We start from the raw sequence: 23,200 nt of genomic DNA on the forward strand, positions 1-23,200 counted from the left end.
ACTTGAGCTGCTACTCAAATATAACTTTTATAACATGACATAAATTCATAACTTTCACTTTAAAACTTCAAATTAAAGAAATAGTGCATATTGTGCAATATTTCTTGAATTAACTGTTCTAAGCAAACTGTATCGATTTATGCAAGATGTACTTCATTAGGTCTCTGTTGAATCAGGAAGCTGACATTGTCACTAGTTGTCTACATTTTCCCACTGCAATCATGCTGACTAATTAATGTTCATCATTTTAGCTCCCTTCTTCTCTGTAAGTTGAAGCGACCAAGTTCACTGATTACTGAAGTTATTTTTGATTTTAATAATACAGACTGCACATAGTTTATTATGAAGATTTCAGGTAAGTGACTACTTTAAGTTACAGCTAATTATTATTACTCTAAGCTGACATGGGGTCAAAAACTCATCTAGGAGGTGCCTTTGTAATAACATAACTCATCATATTACACCTTAAACACATTCAATTGCAGACACCATACTCTTAGGCAAGGCATTCCAATCGTTCACAACTCTGCATGCCAAAAACCTGCTTCTCACTCCCTTGTTCACACCCTCCAAATTGATCTCCCACCATTTTATGATAAACATCTCTAACACTGATCCAAGTTACCCTTACCAAGTTGTCTCTATGATATCACCCCTCTTCCTCCTATCCACTAGACTCTGTAAATTGCATCTTCTCAAACTTTCCTCATATTCAGACTCACATTCCAGAGATCAGAAATTACCTTGGTCAGTCACCTCTGGACTTCTTCCAACATCTCTTTTTCCTTTTGAAAACCAGGTGACCACATCTGAGCACAGTAGTCGATGTACAGCCAAATCAGAGCCTTATACAATTCAATAAGAATCTTAACTTCTACAAGTCAGTGTCCTCTGCATCATTCCCAGAATTTGTTGTGTTGTCCTCACAGTTTGGGAATGTGTCCTCTAAATTTTAGATCCTTATCCACCATCAATATGAGATCTATTTCTTCCACCCTCCAACAATATATCTCCACGACGCGTAAATTCTACATACCATCTTGGTTTCCCAAAATTTAAAACCTTACATTTTGCAACACTGAACTGGTATCCCCCACTCCCGTGCCCTTTCACTCGATCTATTAAGTCTTCTTGTAAAGCCAGAACATCTGCAAACTGAATATTCCCATCCAAATCTTCTCCCATATCATTAACATACAGGTTAAACAGCAATGGCCCTATAACAAACCCGTAAAGTACACCAACACTACTGACATACATACTTGTTTGCCATCAATGTTGCTCACCACCTTGCCTTAGTTGCACTCTGTTTTTCAACTTTCGCTACATTCGAATCACTTTTGTCTTTCTTAACATCAATTTTTAGTTCATCAGATCGTTCATCCACTTTTTCAAAACTTTTTTATCATTTTTTTGTTGCTCTTTTACACTGTCACTTTTTTCTATCAGACGAGCACTCATCCTACTCGTGTCATTCTAGATAAACACTTTCAGTTACAAATATGGTAACATATTTGTAACTGAAATTACAAATACCATCTGTAATGTTATGCCCTCCTTCCATCTGCCTTAAATATCTTTAATCCATAATTTATCTACATAATCGATCGAATACATATATAGAAAATGACTGAAATCAAAATTAAATTCCTGCAAAGACAAAACCATTGCCATCATTCCTTTGCCAGTTACAATACTAAGCTCTAGGTTTAACAATTTTGTAAACAAACTTAAACTAATGAATCCACACAACTTTTACAGCAACTCTTACTCATATAAACACACACTTATCTACAATTAATGATTTCAAAAAACTTATCTGAAATGGGAGCCTTCTTTGCACAAACATTCCAACAAAATGCCTCCTCAATTTAAGTTAACATTTGAAAAGTAAATGATATTTCTAGATTTTTATGAGTTCATGCTTTTATACTTTTTATTTTTTATTGTCAGCCATTATTGTTTGCATTTGTACTTTATGACATTATTTCATATCCTGCATGGTTCCTGCCAATCCTTCATGCTTCATAGTTAATGTTCCCTCCATTTCCATTGTTCTTTATCTAGAGAGATCCTTTGTTTTCCTTCATGTTATTTACTGTGATTTCATTTATTCTATTTACTGAAATTTCTTTCTTATTTTTTTTTTTGCGATTTCTTTTGTTTCTTGTAATTTCATTTGTTCTGTTTCCAACAATTCCTTTTGTTTCATGGAGTGGAGTGCAGAGTTTAGTATTTTTACTACCCTATATTCACTACAGTGAATTTTAGGTTATAACAATCTATGTCTATGGTCTCTAAAGTTTTGCTATAGATTTGTCTATAGTTTTTCAGGAATTGCAGTTACAAAGTTTAAGAACTTCTGCATTAAACAATTAAAGCCAAGATGGGTAAATTAAACATATAGGAAAAAGTTTCATAACTACACATTTATATTCAAATAATGACAAAAAATCTTATGTTAAAAGTGACTTTTATGTTGCTCCCACCTATGACTCATCATTTGGTTAATCAGTTGGCTCTGTTCCTATAATTTTGCTATTAGATTCAATCAATTCAAACACTAGTTTCATTATTATTATTATTATTATTGTTCCGGGAAACTCCAAGGAGTCGACAGACTCATCGAGGGAGGCCCTAACATCATGTCTGGAACAACTATTCAACATTCACACAGTATCTATCATATCTTGCCTTGAACTCATTCACGGTCGTAGCACCCACAACAGACTCTGGAAGCTTATTCCACTCATTCACCACTCTCCAAGTAAAAAACCTAACTCTAACACCCTTGTCAACCACACTCTTGCCCAGCTTCCATGCATGGCCCCTAGTCCTCCCACCACCAGTCATATTTTCAAAAATATCTTCTGGATCAATCTTATAAAAACCCTTCAGTAATTTGAATGTCTCAATCATATCACTCCTCCTTCGCCTATCGTCCAATTTCTGCAACCCACAGATCCTCAACCTATTCTCATAAGGTTCATTCCACAGACCTGCTATCATCTTGGTCACTCGTCTCTGGACGTTTTTACATACATATTTGCTTGTTAGAACTGAAGTAATGATGCAGAATGGACACAAAACAGAAGTTAATCATAACAGTTACAGAATTCATGTGAGTGATCTTTATGAGTGCTTTATAATAGTCAAAATCATGCATGCAAATATTTTTATATTCAAAAACTTGGCATTGTCAGGCAGAGAAAAATATGAAATGAGTACATCCTCTCTGCCCTCAATTTATTATTCACACTATTTCTCTTCATTCAATTCTACCATACAATCAACAATCATTATTACAAACAGTGCTATAACAAACTTACTCAAGGTAAAAAATATATGGAAAGCCTTTCCCCAAGGGCACAAAGCTATTTTAAAGATTGGTTGGCTGTTCAGTTGATTAGGGGGTTTACTGGAGCAAGGATAGCAAAGGTCATACAGTGCCAAATTCAAGATTATTATATTCTAAAGAAATATCATTCTCATTATATTATAATTCATTAGAGCAAAGTATTTTGGAGGTCTCTACATATTTGTTTGTTAGAACTGAAGTAATGATGCAGAATGGACACAAAACAGAAGTTAATCATAACAGTTACAGAATTCATGTGAGTGATCTTTATGAGTGTATTATAATAGTCAAAATTTAATCCTTACAAACCCCTAATGGCTTACTGCATGTTAAATTTTGCAGCAAACCATTGGAAGTTTGGAAAATCAATATCAAACATATATAAGCTATCCCTACTAACAATGTAGTCACAGCAGCTGCAGTGGTAATGAGGATGAGCTTTGATTTGAAAGTCTCAGATTCAAATTTTGTATAAGAGCTTTTGAATTGAAGATGAGTTAGCTAGTATCATAAGGTGGTTGGGATGATTTTTTTTGAGCAAGCAAGCTTTTTGCAAACTGCAAAACAGACTAACCAGAAAAAAAAAAAACAATTAACAAACATAAAACACTGACCTCACAGTACTACTTAGTAGATTCAGCTGTAATTCAAAAGAACCAAACTCAACTCAGCTGATAGGGATAACAGATGGTAACTCATCAGTGTGATCCATTTGAGATGTCATATGAGCTGGAAATTCATCATCATCATCATCATCAAATTCCTGCCATGTACCCTAAAGAGGTGTACAGGATATGACAGTACTACATGAAAAAATTACATCATTACTAACTTCCTATCTACAATTTTCCTCCAAATCAGTCTGTTACTTGTCAAGACTCCAACATTATCAGATCTTATATTTCTATCGTCTAAGGCACTTTGTACCGTATCAATCCACTTATATCTTGGTCTTCCTCTGGGTCGTTTTCCTGCCAACCTGGCAGAGAACACTTGTTTTGCTAATCTTTCCTCTCCCATTCTATTTAAGTGACCATACCATCTGAGATTAGCTCTGCTAATGCATTCCTGGAAGCTGACAATGTCAAGTTCTTTCCTAATATCCTCATTTTTAATATGATATTGCCATTGATGCCATCTGTTCACGCCTCTAATCTTTCTCAGGACTCTCATATCTGCGGTCTCTAGTCTTTCGTCAAGTGTTTTACTTCTGACCCAGCTCTCAGACCCATAAGTTAAAATTGGTTTGAACACAGTCTTGTATACAGCTAATTTAGTGTTCCGACTAATTTCTTTCTTATTCCATATGAATCTTTCAATTGACTTCCCACGATACCAGCTTTGCTGATTCTGTTGTCTATTTCTATATTTAGTTTACCATCTTCAGTAAAAATTGTGCCTAAGTAGCTGAAACGTTTTACTTGTTCCACAGGTTCTCCATTCACAACACAGTTGACATTTTCAATGATTCTGCCTATTTTCATTGTCTTTGTCTTTTTATTGCTGACCTTCATACCATATCTATTACAACAGCTATTCAATTTAGTCAGAGAATCTTGCAGACTTGTAGCGGATTTATTTAGAAGTATAACATCATCTGCATAAAGCAAAGAGCTGACATTAACATCTCCAATTTTGATATCAGGTTTAATACCACATTCCTTCATAATGTGATCCATATAGATAATGAATAACAGAGGGGATAATGTACATCCTTGTCTCACACCAGATTTAACATTAAACCATCTTCCTGTACTTCCTTCAATTCTAACTGCTGACTCACAACTCAAATAAAGACTAAGTATTGCTTGATATAATGCCCCATTGACACCATATAACTGCAGCATATTGAATAGCTTCTCTCTTGGTACCTTGTCATATGCCTTTTCCAAATTGACAAAACTTAAATACAGATCTTTGTTATATTCCCATGCTTTCTCGACTATTTGTCGTAAAGTGAAGATCTGATCCTGACAGCCTCTATTTGGCCTGAATCCAGCTTGTTCTTCACCAAGCTTTTCTTCCACAATTCTTCTCAACCGTTTCTCAAGTATACTTGCATAGATCTTGCCAGGAACACTCAGTAGGGAAATACCTCTGTAATTCTCACATTCAGTTTTATTTCCCTTTTTATATATGGGTACTATGAGAGCTCTACTCCAATCATCGGGAATTCGTCCCTCTGTCCAGGCTTTCTGAACTATGCAGTGCAACCACTGTAAGACTCTTATACTGCCATACTTTAGCATTTCTGATCGAATATCATCTACTCCTGCTGCCTTTCCACATTTTAAGCCTTTGATGGCTTTTTCTACTTCAAATATGGATATGTATTCCTGACTGCATGCCTGGTCAGTGTTTTTTATCAATGTGCTGTCACCACTGCTTGTTTCATTTAGCAGTTTTTCAAAGTAATTACTCATTACTTCAAGGATATCTTTTTCTCCTGTTTTCATTTCACCTTTATCATCTCTAATTCCTTTTACAGCATCTTTCCTCCATTCCTAAGCTTCTTCAACAACCTCCAGAATATTTTGCCACCTTCTTGATATTTATTTTCTATATTCTTGCCAAAGTCCTCCCATGACTTTTGTTTAGCTAGTTTTACACACTGTTTAGCTTTCTTACATTTGTCTCTGTATTCTGTAAGAGTAAAAGCTGACTTATTTGCCAGGAACTTTTGATATGCATTCTTCTTTTCCTTCACTGCCTCTTTAACTTCCTGTGTCCACCAGGGAGTTCTGATTTTTTTATCCTTGCACACAACCTCACCACATGCCTCTCTGGCAGAATCAATCAATGTTTCCTTCAGAGTTTGCCACTGAATCTCCAAGGTTTGATTCCTGTTCTCAAACTCTTTCATTTTCTTTTCAATAATATTTCTGTATTTTAGTCTACAGTTCACATCTGAGAGCTGCTCAACTTTTATTCGCTTTAAAACTTTCTTACATGTTATTCTTTTCAATATGAAATTCAATTTTATCCTGCTCAAGACTAAATAGTGATCACTTCCAATTTCAAATCCTCTGTACACTCTGGTGTCCTGCACCAGGGAGAAAACATCACTATCAACAATAACATAGTCAATGAGACTTTTCTTATTCCTAGCCTCTTCTCTCCATGTGAATTTGTGCACATTTTTATGTTGGAACATGGTGTTAGTAATAACCAGTCCATGTCCTGAGCAGAAATCCAAGAGATATTTGCCATTGGCACATCGTAATGATCCACAGCATCAACGCCTTGCGTTGTCTCATCTTGCTGGCCAAAGGCCTAAGTTGGGGTGAAAAGTCGGAGGACGGAACGAAAGGTACAAGCACTACGTGACTTCGAAGTGACATATCACATCATAACGGAGAGAGAAGAGAGGAAATAATGGACAACTGGCAGGAGAGGAGGGTTTTCTCATGCCGGAAGTTAATCACTACTTTAAACAAACTTTCCGTGCTCATATGCTGAGCTGCAGAAATAAAGGAAGGTCGATATACAAAGCCTTAACTGAGGAAAGAAAGACAGAAATGGGGGGGGGGGGGAAGTCGGTGCGAATGATTGGCCAAGCATATTTAGAAGGAGTGATTTTAAGTACTATTTAACAGTGGGTTTTTGGTGCTTATAACAACATTTGTCCTTGCAATTAGTGTCTGATTTTTGGTAATGATTGGCTTACTTGAGATGTCAACTATAATTAAAAAGAAATTGGTTGTAGCATTCATTCTGATACTCATTTGCAATCATAAAGAATTATCACACAGACTGATAGTACTATGTGAAAAGTTTATATTACTAACATAATATCTCTAATCTTCCTTTCAAATTAGTCTATCATTGGGACGGACTCCAATATTGTCAGATCTTATATCTCAGTCTACTAAGACAATTCTAACTGCACCAGTCTGCCTTAAATTTGTCTTTTCCTGCTAACCTTTCTTATCTTATTTTGTCTGAGTGACCATACAACCTGAAATTAGTTCTGCTTGCATATTACTGAATACTGAATGACAGGTTCCTTCAATATCTACATTTTGTGGTCACTGATGCCATCTTGCACTGAATTGCTTTTCTCAAAACTGTCATACTGGGAGGGGTCCCTGATATATCTCTCATATCTGATCACTGATCAATAGCTCTATATCTAACCCAGCTCCTACTCACAAGTTAAAATTGGTTTGAACAGTGTCATCTATAGCTAATTTTGTGTTTTGACTAATATTTCTTATATTTTATTCAGTTGGCTTACTACAATACTGGGTTTGTTTATTCCATTCTCTATTTCCAGTTTTAATTTGCCATATTCAATAAAGATTGTGCCTAAATAGTTTTATTACAGGTTCCCTATTCAATTCAGGATGCAACAGATATTTTCAATCTTCCTGCCAAATTTGTTACAAGCAGTATTCAATTTATTTAAGAAATCCTGGAGATATGTTTTGTTTTGGAATATAACATCGCCTGCATAAATTTAATAGTTAGATCAACATCTCCAAATCTTGATACCCAACTGAATGCCAATTACTTTCATAATGGCCCATGTAGATGATATAACAGTGGAGATTATGTACATTCTTATGTTACACCTGATTTTACATCAAACCATCTTCCTATACTATCTTAAATTTTAACTGCTGACTTAAATAAGGCAATGTCATGGTCACATTATGGCAAGGAGACTGGTCACACTTTGCATGGGAGTCAAGACAGAGTATCACATTACACTGCATTTCCCATTCTATGCTTTTTGCCTAACTTGAAATATGAATGAAACATATAACAAAGAATGACTATGTCTCCACAACTGACAAACTCTCTCAAATTCCAAAAACTATTCTGAATTCTTCACCTTGTTCCTATTCATGAAGCTCAACCAACCTATGTAATCATGTTATCCAAATAATGATCTTCAGAGGTTATTTTCCTAGGCAACCTTAACGATCACAACTATTGATCCCTTTTCCAACACCCTAGACAAACTTGGGACGTGATGCAAAAGTTTTATGATAAGCACTGACCTAAGACAAATCATATATCTACCTATTCAAATTCCTGATAATTATTTCTGCTCTCCCTATACTCTTTTTTCTTAAAAATCAGGTCTCTTTCTAGATACACTGCAGAGGACACTTCTCTTTTTGGTAACTCAGATCACAGTCTTGTGCACATCTACTTAATTGCAGGATGACCTCCAGAATTTCATTCTTCCTTTCCATAGTCTGACTACTGCTTCCACTCTTCTGACTCAAAAATCTGCTCTGAGTGACAGAACGTGTGGACAGACTTATGTGTTCGTCGAACATGTTGTTTATTATTTTAACGGTATAATAGAACACAGAAACTAAGTAAATAATTAATTTATTGACTTGATGCTGATATTTCGCTGGTATTATAACCAGCATCTTCAGAGCACAAAAACACTGTTTGTAACAATACGCGAGACTAAAACAACATGGTGTACTTAACCAAAATTGTAGCAGCAACACAAAGACTAGAGTCCTGATTTTGGCGCCCTCTATCTGAAAAAAAAAAAAAAAAAAAAAAAACGCTATCATATATTACTAGAGTCCTAGAAAAGTGCTAGTTTTTTCTTAATATGACTGTCTCCCAGATCTTCGGCAAGTTAATACAGCCATATTTGTTGAGATTTGGAGTGTGTTTTAGGGCTTCTGTCGCCTCTAAGAACAATCTCTCTGATTTATATGGGTTTCTGTGTAGTACTTTTGTGTTTTTCCAGTTGATCCTGTGTGCAGGGGTATCCAGAGCATGGTCTGCTAGGCCCGACTTCCCATAATGATATTTCCGGACGTATCGTTTATGTTCGCTGATGCGGATATTCACAGTTCTTCCTGTTTGACCGTAGTAGGCTTGATTGCATGAGCAGGGTACTTGGTAGACTCCTGGATGTGATAAAGGAGGAATGCTGTCCTTGGGTGAGCGGATGAGGGTGGCTAATTTGCTACATGGTCTGAATGTGGTGCATAGTTTATGTTTATTGAGGATTCTTGAGATCTTTTCGGATGTGCCTTTAATGTAGGGGATGGTGACTGTTTTGTTGTAGTTCTCTGTGGTAGATGGTGGGAGGGGTTTCTTAGGAGTGTTTAGTATTTTGTTTATTTTTTGTGGATTGTAGCCGTTGGCCAAGAAGGTGTGGCGTAAGTGAGTCAGTTCAGCAGTCAGAGCCTTGTCATTTGAACAGATTAATTACAAATTAATTATTTACTTAGTTTCTGTGTTCTATTATACCGTTAAAATAATAAACAACATCTGAGTGACAGAAATTATCCTCAACAGCATGAAGGCCTTCATTTTCCATTCTAACCAGAATTTTCATCCAAGCTGGTTTTTAATACAAGATGTACCAAGGCAGTTGAAGAAAATTAATAAATAAAATAAAATAAAATAAAATACAGCTACTGCAGGTGGCTTGCAATAAGAAACCCAACTTCATATTCAGTGTATGCTAAAGATTGCAACAGATGCAAAACAACCATCAGCAAATCCAAACGTAACTTCATAAAAGCCAATAGAACAAATTTATCTTCTGCTTACTTGCAAAGGCTACTAGATCAACTTCTACTCATATGTGCTTCCACCTCTCATCCAGATGGCACCAAAAGATAAAGCTGACCTCCTGACATTAACTCTTTTCCTCCAACTCCTGTAGAGATGACAAAGGCAAACTGCCATCCACCACACCACTTACTGAGCAAGCACCATAAGCTTCCCAGATTTTTCAGAAAAAAGATATCAGAAGAACTGAACATTTTGAACAAGTCTTCTGGTCCTATGGCATCTATTCAATTGTACTCAAATGTGCTACATAGCTAATATTTGTCCTTTATTATCTCTATGTCTGTACTCAAGTTTGCACCTATCCCAAAGTAATTAATCACTACAGAATCTATTCGGGATGTCCTCACAATCTCCTGCTGATTCTGGTGTTAGTCAATCTTTAGTGCATTCAACTAGGATTTCCTCCCTGGAAAAAATTTGAGATTTTAATCCCACAATACAGAAAAATTCAACCATAGATTTATAAGAATATATGTAAATAAATACTAGTCGGTGTTAGGCTAAAAGAGTGAGACTACAACTTCTGTTGAATCAAAATGCATTGTTTGTATTTGCTTTTCTATATTTCTATTCATAAATCTCCATGATGGGTATGTATTAAAGCAAAATAAGGTCTCAAACTTTAACTGATATTATTAAGTAATAGCAATGTCATTCATTCACATATAGTGAATGACTTATTGCTATCACGACTGAAGTATTAAAAAGTGACACAATATAAATAATGTAAAGGAGAACAAAAACTTTTATACACTTTATCAGTTGGTTTGTTTTGCATGGGGGGGGGGGGATCTGAATTTCTGATAGTAAAAAATCCTATATTTCTCTCATACTGTCTAATTTTCCTTCAGATGAAAAAACTATCATAGCATTTTCTGCATGCTAGATGGGACGTAAATCAATGTCATTCTTTTGATTGTGTGGCTGCATGAAAAACGGACAACTTCAGCTGATATAGCACAGGGCAAGAACTAATGCTAAGCAATTTATTGCACTAGGAGGATTATTTTTATTTTTTATTTTTTTTTGTAAAAAATAGTGAACCTATTTGGTGAATAGATAATAGTGAATATCGAATTCTAAAGAAGATGATGGTCTCACATGGGGTGATGAAAAGCATCTACCAACTAAAGACATTTACAAACATCATCTGTACCACTCTTGGATTTGAACTCATAGCTTATAGCCTGAAAATGACACACTGTCCAACTCAGCCAATCAGGATGGCACTTAACCTTTAAAAACTGACTAAATTATCAATCATCCCTAGAACGATGCATTATCTTCTTTATAAAATCTTATAGATGTAACATTAATGGAAAATTATAAATTCCAATAATTCTAAATATCCAGTAAAGGAAATAAAATAATATTCAATGAAAAGCAGATTTATCATAGTATTGACTTTTTGTTGGGTCTCATTTGAGAATACAGACAGAAATTAGTCAGAACACTAAAATAGCTATATATAAGATAGTGTTCAAACCAATTTTAACTTACAGATCTGAGTTGGGTAAAGAATAAAACACTTGATCCAAGACAGAAGGTCACAGATATAAGAGGAAATGAGAATGTCATTCAGGAACATATGCAACCTGCTCACACATTCCCATATGGTTACTTAAAACAAAATGGGAGAAAAAGAAAGACTAGAAAAGCCCCAGAAGAAGACCAAGATCTAGGTGGATTGATACAGTAAGAAGTATCTTAGAAGACTGAAATATAAAATAAACAATAGTGAAGTCCTGACAGATAGCAGATTAATTTGTTTTTCTTTAAAAGTCCTTATTTTTAGTAAATATGCCATATTGCTAATCGTTATTGGGCGTGTTTTATTAGTTTAAGACTGTGTAGTTAACTGTGTCTGTTTAATTGTGAATCTTATTGCATGATTTGTTTAAAAAGCATTTTACATTTCACTGATTCATACCAGAAAAATGGCAGCCAAGACTTCAATGATTTCAATATTAGGGATTTTGCGTGATGTTGTGGGTTCAACGTCTTCACTACTAAGAGTGAGTGGTTTGTGGAACCAAATTAAATGTGGGAGGGAGACAGAAATGTTTCATGAAGGAATGAAAGAAATGTAGGTGGTGTCAAAAGCAGGAGAATAAAGTAACTGACATTAACTATGTAAGGTAAGATAGTGAAATTGTAGAAATTATAGTGGAGGGAGTGAACAATAATGTATGAAATAAATGAGAGCATAAAAGTGATTGAAAGTATGATAATATTGATGAGGCGACAGGAGAGAAATAGTGCACTTATGCAGAGGCCTTCACAGGAGAAAACACAAACTCGAGTGACTGGAGAAAAAAAAACTGCTGTGTAATACAACGGGGGTGAAAATAAAAAATTGAATGAGAAAAGGATAAAAGCACAAGAAACTGTGAGCATAGAGATTCGGTGTTAAGAGGTGTACTTAATAAGAAAAAAGTAAAAGAGATGCCTGTTTTGGCAGACAAATTATTTGCAAGGTGAGAAATATGCAATGAGAGAGGATATGGAAGTTGTTGAAAGAAGCAAAAATGAAGAGTGAGAAAGTAAAGATTGCGAGTCTGATGCCTCATTTGAGAAAGGCCATGATTGCTAATGATTTAAAGAGCAGATCGTACATGAGGTATGCAGTTTATAGATGTATGGAGTCAGTTGGATGGACAAAGGGGTTGTATATGCCTGATGGACCACACTTCAATGGTTTTGAGTTATGTTTGGTTTGGAGATTGTTTGTTCAGTGAGATGAGGGGAGGTGCAAATTAGGGAAACAAGGGGTGTGGGGAGGGAAGATGCATTTGAGAAAATGTTGTCTAACTAACTCTGGTGACAAATGAGTGTGAGTGCAGAAATGATCATGAATGACTCAGTGCAATTTACCTGGTTTCAAATCTGAATGGGTTGGTAACAACATTATGCAAGAGTAACAAATGAGTGTGAGTGCAGAAATGATCATGAATGACTCAGTGCAATTTACCTGGTTTCAAATCTGAATGGGTTGGTAATGACATTATGCAAGAGTAACCGAGTCCAAGAGGATATTGAAATGCATGCACACAAAAGCCAGAAGTATCAGAAATAAAGGAGAGGAGTCCTGTCTGTTGTTTTTGACATAGCCAATTTGCTCCTTTTGCCTGATTTCGAGGCTTCTTGAAGTCTGTCCAATGTAATTAGAGCCACATGAGCATGGAATATTATAGACTCCAGCATATTTGTAGAGAGGATGGTTGTCTTTTGGAGATCTTAGTAGTTTACGAATAGTATCTATAGGTTAAAATGAAATCAAGTGTTGAAATATTGATCAACACTTGATCGGTTAACCAAATATTATTATTTACTATTTATGATCAAGAAAACAACCTTCATGATGAATAGAGTCAATGGTGATACGAAAATCAAGGTACGCCATTTTGAAATCTTAAAATGTAAAAAGGCAAGGTTACTAAACCATCTCACTTTTTTAAAATGTTGCCGTGATAACTGCATAATTCCTAAGTTTTTACATCTTAAACCTCTTTTCAATACTAGACAAGCTAAAAATATTTATTTCAAGACATCGATGCTCCTCATTCGTGAAAGGTTACATCACACAAGATTTGTGCTTAGTCAAATTGACTCACAATGTTATGAACTGTTCATGGATCTATCCAGCTCTTTAGATGAGGAAATTTGGCAAGTGTTAGATAAAATGATCAACACCAGTTTCACCAAAGCTTTTAACAAAAGCAGACAGACCCAGATTAAAAAATTTAACCACCTCTATACCACCCACAATGAGTCTAAACCTTCTCTACCAGACATCCAAGTTATTCTTAATTTTTCAAACCACATCTTAAAGAAACCTGAAATCGACATTCTCAAAAAGGGTTTCAACTATGCAACAGCTCCACAACAGATTCCCAAGATAGATTTCATCTGTAGTCTAGAAAAAGGAATCTCATTATTACCACCTCACACAGCAAATGATCTAAGATTAAAAAGTTGCATAATACTTTCCGCACCCTATTCCACAAAACAAAACTTCTCATCACTGGATAAAAGAACTATTCGTGATTTAAAAAACAACAAAGACATCATAGTACTTAAAGCAGATAAAGGAAACAGTACTGTGATACTGAACTCAAAGGACTATGAAGACAAAGTTAACCATCTACTTTCTGACTTGTCTGTTTACCGTCTTTTAACAAAAGATCCAACATTAAAAAATCACAATGATACCAACGAATTACTACGCAATTTATCTAACTGGCCAACAGACTTGATTAAAAAACTAAAATCGATGCATCCTTTAACTCCGAGACTCTATGGAGTTCCAAAAGTGCACAAAGAGGGTATTCCTTTACGCCCAATAGTTGATGCAATCAACTCGCCCACCTACTTATTGTCAAAACATCTCTCGAAACTCCTACAGCAATACATCCACAACTCAGAGAGTTACATCAAAAACTCTGGACATTTCGTAGAAAAGCTAAAAAACATCAAGATATCGGATAATGATCTTCTAGCCAGCTTAGATGTCACCTCTCTCTTTACAAGTGTTCCCGTAGTAGAGGTCATTGACATCTTAAGTACCTTATTCCCACAAGATATAACCGTATTGTTTGCTCACTGCCTAAACTCCAATTATTTTTCTTGGAAAAATAAAATCTATCAACAGTTAACAGGCTTGGCAATGGGAAGCCCACTCTCACCTTCATGTGCTGACCTCTTTATGGAAGACTTAGAAAACAAAATCCTATCACAAATTTTTCCTAGACCTAAAATTTGGTTTAGATACGTGGACGATATCTTCATCATATGGAACAACAACAAAGATGACATTTATGATTTTCTCAAAAAGATCAACGCTTTCCATCATTCTATTAAATTCACTCTGGAACTTGAAAGAGAGAAAAACAACTTCCGTTTTTAGACATCTTAATCAAAAAACAAACTGATGGCAGTTTAAATCTATCGGTCTACAGAAAACCGACCAATACAGGTCGCTACCTACATTTTAACTCCTCTCACCACATATCACATAAACTCAGCATTATACACATGTTAAAGAAAAGAGCTATTTGCATCTCAATGGACAACAAGACCCTTCAAGATGAGTTAAAATTTATTTCCAACAATCTGTACTTGAACGGCTATCCAAGAAGACTAGTCAATAAAATCCTTTTCTCTGAACCACCACAAAGAGAAAAGAAGAGATTCAATATATAAAAACAATAGCAATTCCGTATGTAAGTGGCATCTCCAACAAGCTCGCCAATCTCCTCAAACAACACAAAATAAGAGTAGCATTTCAACCTATAGATACTATTCGTAAACCACTAAGATCTCCAAAAGACAACCATCCTTTCTACAAATATGCTGGAGTCTATAATATTCCATGCTCATGTGGCTCTAATTACATTGGACAGACTTCGAGAAGCCTCGAAATCAGGCAAAAGGAGCACATTGGCTATGTCAAAAACAACAGACAGGACATTTCTGGGCTGTCGTCTCATTTCTCCACAACTAACCATGTCATCGAGTGGGACAAAAGCTGTTCCCCCTACTTAAAGGAGAGGAGTTTTCAACATGGTCAGCAAAATTCAGCCGAAAACTGACACCAGCAAGATCTAGTTAATATAAAATGATAGAATGTAAGAGTACTATATTTTCAGAGAGGATAGAAGGAATTGGACAGGAGAAGTATTACTAATGATAGCTGAAGAGCTTCAACCAACAAAAATAGAAGTTAAGAAGGATTTGGGATCTAAGAAAGATGGTTCATCTGAGACTATCTGGTATGAGAAAATGGACAACTTTGGGAAAGGCCTTCATTTAGCAGTGAACAGAAAATGGCGATGAAGAAGAGGGTGTGAGATAGAAGCCAATAGGACAAAATATATTGTTGCTGCTGCAATAGACCTGGGGGTTTCAGAAGAAAAATGTAGATACCATGCAGATATCAAGCAATTATTATGGGAAGCGGGGGATTGCAACTACTTTGATATAGAATGCAAGGAGGAAAGGGCACACAAGATGGAAATGGAATTTATACAGTTACTAAGGGATAATTACCTGAAACAGCATATGAAGAATGAAGAAGGGGATCGGGGATTTGAGAGTACTGAATCTGGTAATAGCATCCACTTCCAATCAGGGTAAACAACTGTGCAGTCTTGTTCTGGGAGGTTAACCAACATAGGGAATTCTCAGTCAAAGGATTTACGTGGAACTACAAAGCTGATGATTATGACAAACTTAGGTGACAGGTTGCAGCAGTGCTATGGCATAAAAAGCTACAAGGAGGGAATGTCAGTAGTGTATGAGAAGTGGTCAGGAATTTAAGAGAGAGTATGAGACTGCATACCCAGGGTCAGGTGGATAAACAGAGGTGTATGGAAAATCAGTGTTAAAAAGCAGGAGCAGCAAAAAAATGTGGAAGAGACGAGACAGTCACAAAAAGATAATCAGTATGCTTATAAGTAATACACAGGCAAAAAGGGTAACTAGTGTAATAAAGAAGAGTAAATAGTCAAGCAGGACAAAGTAAATCCAAAACGGTTTTTCTCTCTATATATATTAAATAAGAGAAAGAATTATTATGGACGATAACTTTACTCATGGACAATGGCAAGAAAATGACAGAAGTAGAACAGTTGAATTACTTATCAACTTCTTGGCAAGGGCATATCATCCAAATGGAAACTTTGCAGTTATTGATGTGACAGAGACTGATGAAAGAAATGAGGTTGACAAATTGGAGTTGCTCAGCATATTGAAAAATATCAATGTGAATACAGTGTACTATGGAAATGTGCAAGAGAACTGGAAGTGCCTCTGCTGAAGTTGTTTAATCTAGCATAAATCTCAGTTCTGGCAAGGTTCCAAGGGAGCGGAAAGATAGAATGGTAAGATAGTTCCATTATAAAGGCAGTTCCAAGGAATAGTAGCAAATTATAGACCATTTAATATCTCAGGAGTGGTGACTAAAGTATTGGAAAAGTTCATCAATGGTAAAATCCAGAAATGGATGGATAGGAATATGATACTCTACAGTGGACAGCACAGTTTTGTAAAAGGTAGGTCCTGCCTTAGTAATTTATTCACATTTTATAAAAAAAATATCAGCAGAATTGGATCAAGTAAACTGGTTAAACCATGATACTGCTGGACTTTGCAAAGGTATGTGACAGAATACCACATGAAAAACTATCACATAAGTTGGAGCTAATCACAATGTATAGGAAGTTGGTAGCATGTATTTGGGAGAAGGGAGATCCAGACATATACCAGAGAATAGTAATACAAGCCAGTGAAAGCAAGGTGAACATGGGTGACTAGTGGAGTGCCTCGAAGCTCCAAGCTATGGCTAGTACTCTTTAATTTGTATGTTAATGATGCAGGAAATTCAACTATTTGTTTATGATGCAAAATAGGGGAGAGCAATAGTTGATAAAGGTGATGTAGACATTCTACAGGATGATTTTAATAAACTGGATGGTACTGATGGACAGAGCTGAGGTTCTGAGGGCACATTGCAAAAGTTGGAAAAATAGCTCAGAGAATTACTTGGATGCTGAAGAATGCATTGACAAGTCAAGATAGGGAAGTTATTATCCCTCTGTGTAAAGCTATAATTCAGCCACACCTTGATCAATGTGCACAGATTTGGTCACTTGTGTTTCTTGGAGATCAGGAGGTGGTGGAGAGGATATTGAGACAAATGACCAAATATGAAATAATCCATATGAGGCTAGATGGAAGGTATGCAGGCTGCAGAATTTAGTTTACAGGCAGAGGAGAGGAGACATGATAGAAATTTATAAGGTACTAAAGGGATACAGAAGTAGCATACTACAAGATTAACACAACAGGAATTTTTAGATACATAATGAGAGGGGGGAGAACAAGGGGTCATACCTGAAAGTTGTGTACGGGTGTGCTTAGTAAGCATGTGGACTAGATTTTTTGCTTGGAAAGTGATGATTAAGCAGAATGGATGGCGAGAGGTAGTTACAAGTGCTCCAATGGTGAATGAGTTTAAGGAGAAGTGTGACAGGTAGTGTGAATAACGGTTAGCATGGCTCTCCCAGGATGTCTTTTCATTCAGTACTATTATAATATCCTGTATCCCCTATGCAAGGACACATATCAAGAATATGATAATGATGATACCCTTCCCCTTAAGGAAGCAAGTCTTAAAGAGGACATGGCCATTAAAAAGTTGAATTACAATATTGAATAACTGCCTTCATTGATATATTTTACATCGGCATAACAATGCCAAATACTTTGATACTGTAAGGAAGGGATTTGGTTAATAAAATGTCAGATAAATAGTTTCACTTGAGTGCTATGTACACTACAGGTAAGTAGAATCAAATGCCATGACACTGTATGGTAGCTATTTTAATTGTCATTTTCAACTTGATGTAGAAAATACTATTTAGTCACTAGACATTCAGTGTAATGGGATGTGTAAGTTATATGTAGATCCCTACCTGCCCCCAAACAATATTTTGATATTTTGACAACCTCTGGTGTTTTTATGACTAACTTTATGATGTGGTAACACTGTTTATTTGAGGTAATATGCATGTCTATAAATGATCCCTTCCAGTAATTGTTATGGTAACAAACTCATCAATTTATAAAAATGTCAATGGAATGACAAACCCGATATCAAATGTGTATAAGTATTTTCATTATGTGACAAAATGAACATTGGGTCCTGTACCAGAATACACAGATCTTGAGAGTACTGATATACAGATATGGCTGTTTTGTCAGTATTAATTAATGCATTTCTTAAATATCTAATTCACACACACATATAATATATATATACATACACATATAAATGTACATGTCTGTACTTGCAATTTGTTAGATTTGTATGTTATATAGTAAGCAATGTGTGGTGCAATAATGAAAATAAATATCACTCTGAAATTATACTGTTTGTGTTGAAGATGCCACTGCATGTGAGTGGGTGTATAAAAATCTTTTCTGTAAAAGGTATATACCTAATCTTTAAATGTTTGTGTGTTTCATGCAATGTACAGATAAGAAAAGGTAGATTATCTTTACCTGGAAATAACATGTAAACATGACTAACTATTTCTGCTGACGTGTTTTCCGAAGTTCATAAAAAGATGTCTTCAAGTTCGAATCATCAAAAGGCAAGGCAGCTGGAAAAAAAGGGTGGTGTTAGGAGGTATTCTCTGACACACACACCCAATGACAGTAACTCAAACCCAACATAAAACTTATTTTTGTAGGAAGGATGAAATAAGGTTTTTTTTAAATAAGTTGTTATATTTATATATATTTATTAGCGATAATTTGAGGTGAATTATCTTGGAGACATATGAAAAATGCATGCAATAATGAAATGGTGTATCTTGTGAAAATGAACTAAATGATCAAGATGTGCTAAAATCTTTTTCCAACAGCAAACATACCCATCTCAATGAAGTATAAAACCTGGTTTTTCTTTGTTAAGAGATTATAAATTAAGCAAAATCAATTTTTATATTAAAGTTTGTAGTGGTTCAACAGGTTTTTAAAACTGGTAGTTCTTTCAACATGCTCAACACTGCAATATGAAAAATACATGAGCATTTCCCATTATATTGTAATGCAGATGGTATCTGTATGATTATTGCATAAAGATTCAGTGTGCACATATATAATTGTAGTTTTAATTTTTTTTTTTCCCCCTTGGAATTAAAAATGTTCCTGAAAAGTATAAATTTAAGTTTTGGTGTGAGCTAACCTTGTTTTTCAATGTATGTCACAGAATGCATCTACTATATACTAGATATGATCAGAACCCAAACAGAAAGTTACAAAAAATAACTAAAAATGCAGATTAAAGAAATCTGTGAAACAGTGATTCAAGTAGTAGCAGGAGGAGAGATTAAATGTAAGCTCATGCAGTAAATATGAAATTCTGTGGAACTGTAGTATACTACTTTCTGAGATGCATAATTCGGGAAACTGCCAATTCATATTAATTATCTGCTTTGGAAATACTAAAGGGGTGTATGTGTGTGTGTGTGAGAGAGAGAGAGAGAGAAAATAGGGGTAGTGGTGGGAGAAAGAGATAAACAGTAATCAAAAAGTGTGGATAATCATGATTAAAGGGTATTGGGATGAATATTTTTTTCTTGAAAACTGAAATACTGGAAGCAAATCTGTGTGGATGTGGTATTTGAATGGGGGTAAAAATTCAAGACGACAAACTCCAACAGCCATAATATCCAGAGGCATGAAAACCTTCACAAAGATATAAAAAAAAAAAAAAAAAAATAAAAAGATACAATATTTAAGAAGCTGATAGTCTGATGTGATAAAAATTCTCACAAACAGACACACACAGAATCAAAATTAAACTAAAAGGACAAGGCATAAATATATTTGTGCATTCTAAAGCAGTTTTATACGATTATAAAAGATTCTCAATATTTTCATTAAAATGCAACAACAGTAGATAAGAGTTCAGCAAGGGAGCAATGCATATTTCATCAATGTTCTATGATTAATAAAATGCAAATTAATTCTAAAAGATATCATACTTCAAGAATAAATTCACTTATTCTTGAACATGCTATGCTTATTCCTAATAAAATTTCACAAAATCAGGCATAGTGTATTTAAATTATGAAGAGAATAATTTTTTTTCAAATTACATACATTTTTCACATAGGAAAACTTGGAAGTCTACATTTTTTTTTAAAAAATTGAATTATATAAAACTATTTAACTAACTTTTATATTTTTGTTCTCACTTTGTAGTTCTTGCATGTAATTTTTCCTTCTTAGAGGACATCCCAAATGAAACATGTCACCAACTGTCTATCAAACATGGCCAACTCTAATCTATCAATCGTCAAACTGCTGAAAAGCAAGACTCCTCAACAACAGAAGAGATAATATTATACTATATTCTGGGATCACTATAAAAGCACAAAACAAAGCTGAAGTACTGAGTCCAAGCTCAGTACTTCAGCAATCATTGATCTTATAAAATTATCATCTCTTTTATTTAATCGATATACTGTAAGACATGGATTCTTCAGTAGTCTTTTAGTCAGCTTTCTCTAGATCTTCTTTCTCAATCTCATCTTCCCATTTCTCCCAGTTTTTTCATTACTGTTATCCAAATTACACAATTTTTTCCCCCCATTCATGTTCAATTCCTGTCATATGCTCTACCCATTTCCATTTAGCTCTTGATATGCTCTATGTCCTTGAAACAAGTATCTTCCCTAATCATTTTTTTATATCTTTAAATTTTATCTTTATTTTAACACTGATCTTTCCATTCTTCTTGGCACTATACTAAATTTGGAGAATCAGCAACAATATCTCTGATCTGAAATCAATGTATGAAAAAACATGAAACTAAGCAAATTTAGCAAAGAAAACAAGTAAACGTGACTGTTGTATACTGTTGATTTTACACACACACACATCTTTGAATGGCCAAGTAAACAGTGAATCTGTTCTCCAACCAACAGTCTGAGAGATCAAATTGCACAATGATATGGATGTTTGTAAAAGTCTCTAGATCATACAAAATTTTCATTGTCTGATGTGAGGCCACCACCCTGTTAATATTATAGGCCCGAATGTTAATTTCTAGATCAGAGTTCCCAGATGTTTCATGGGGTGGGCTAAGGGATAAATAGAGTTACAAGTCTGCAACCTTTCATGAGTGGGATTCACACTAAACAAAAGTCAACTCCAAATATAGTAAAGTCACAGGGATCCACAAATTGTGTGTTACAGTGATGTAATAGAATAGAACAGAATGTCATCAGAGCTTTTAAGCAGTTCATTAAGAGCGAGTTTCTTATAAAGGAGTTTTCTATAGTGACAGTCAACTATATATTTCATAAAATAAAAAAATGTATCTGACTGACAACTTTGTGTTATACAGGCAAAAAATTTCATTTTCTGCTTTAAAATTGTCAACTTGACTTGCCTTGATTTATAGTTTCATAAAAACATGAAAGATGAAATTTATGCTTTTCTGAGATTTAAATATAAAAGTCAGTAATATAATATAAAAGAAAATGGAGAACAATAAATTTTAAACTGGAAATCTCTTTAATAAAATGAAGTGTACATAATTCAAGATACAGTTAACTCTATAGTATGCACTGCAATAACAAAATGCTGAAAAGTTATGACCAAAGCCCTATAGGTGCAGTTCTAAGAGAAATTCACAATAGCATTCTATAACAGATCCTTCTTGTAGTTTCTATTAATCTGATATAGTGAGAGTCAACTATATTAAATGAATGAAAGGTAGGTTTAAAAAAAAAATCGCTTACAGAACCTTCTGTAAAAGAAATATATGCTATATGTTACATATTTTAATATATTTTCTAAACAGGAAAAAATTGAATGTTGTAATATACTCATATGTGCGATAGTAACATAATGTTCATAAAGTGGTACAGAAGAGTTGTTTTCTTTACCTGTTCTTTTAAGTAATCCAAAAAATAAGTCAGTGATGAAAAATTAAGAAATGGAACACTTCAAATTTAAAATTTTAATTAATTTATTATTAAATTAGTTCTTTTGGAAAAGCTGTGAAGTGTCTTGATATTTCTGACTTGATATATGAAATTGCATTTTTAAATTGGCATTAATTACAACTGTCATGAATTATTCAATAAAGATTTTCTGGACAAAAATGTTTGCTGGTTTCATCAAAAAAAAAGCTCTCACTCTATAAAAAAAAACAAAAAAACTCACATTCTTGACACAAACCTTTAAGCCAATGACTTAACAAGTGGAATTATGACAGTCTTCTGACAAAAGACTATCGTCTGAAAAGTCTTTAAAAGATCATTTAAAAATTATCTAAAACTTTAAAAAAGATATGACCTGGCCAGGTAGATAGTAGCTTTGTTCTCTAACAGAAAGACTATAGCTTTAAATGAGACAATGGTATGAATGAATGTCAATACATTTAGGTGGTGGGTGAATTTCACTTCATTGTCCAGTGCAAAACTACCATGGTGATGTAGACAAAAGATTATAGCATGCCTGATATCTACAGCAGGATTCTCAGATTATCTGAATCCTTATTATGGTACTAAATGGGTATTGACTGAATGGGGTATTTCAGGTTACTGACCATCTGCAAGCCAATGGTCAACTGGACAGTGCTTCAGGCTCTCCAGCAAACAGGATGTGGGACTCAAATCTCACTGAAGATGTAGATGTTTATATATGTCTTTAAACAGGTCTGAAGTCGCTTGAAAAAAAGTACCATGTTTAGTCTCT

General features: G+C 34.8%; 2 protein-coding genes across 3 annotated transcripts in view; both read right to left on the reverse strand.

Moving 5' to 3' along the window:
• LOC150109702 (uncharacterized) overlaps positions 1–19,010 on the reverse strand; it is a 31,454-nt gene extending 12,444 nt beyond the window's left edge. Inside the window, exon 1 of the mRNA XM_090414209.1 lies at positions 18,986–19,010. Coding sequence (XP_090270335.1) covers positions 18,986–19,006 — 21 coding nt within the window. The 5' untranslated portion in view covers positions 19,007–19,010. The remainder of the gene's footprint in view (positions 1–18,985) is intronic.
• Set2 (SET domain containing 2) overlaps positions 1–23,200 on the reverse strand; it is a 552,532-nt gene that overhangs the window by 272,777 nt on the left and 256,555 nt on the right. The gene's annotated exons all lie outside the window — the stretch shown is intronic.

Source organism: Typopeltis vanoorti, chromosome 2 (genome assembly GCF_054136105.1).
Source record: "Typopeltis vanoorti isolate ZY-2024b chromosome 2, IOZ_Tvanoo_1.0, whole genome shotgun sequence".
NCBI lineage: Eukaryota > Metazoa > Arthropoda > Arachnida > Uropygi > Thelyphonidae > Typopeltis > Typopeltis vanoorti.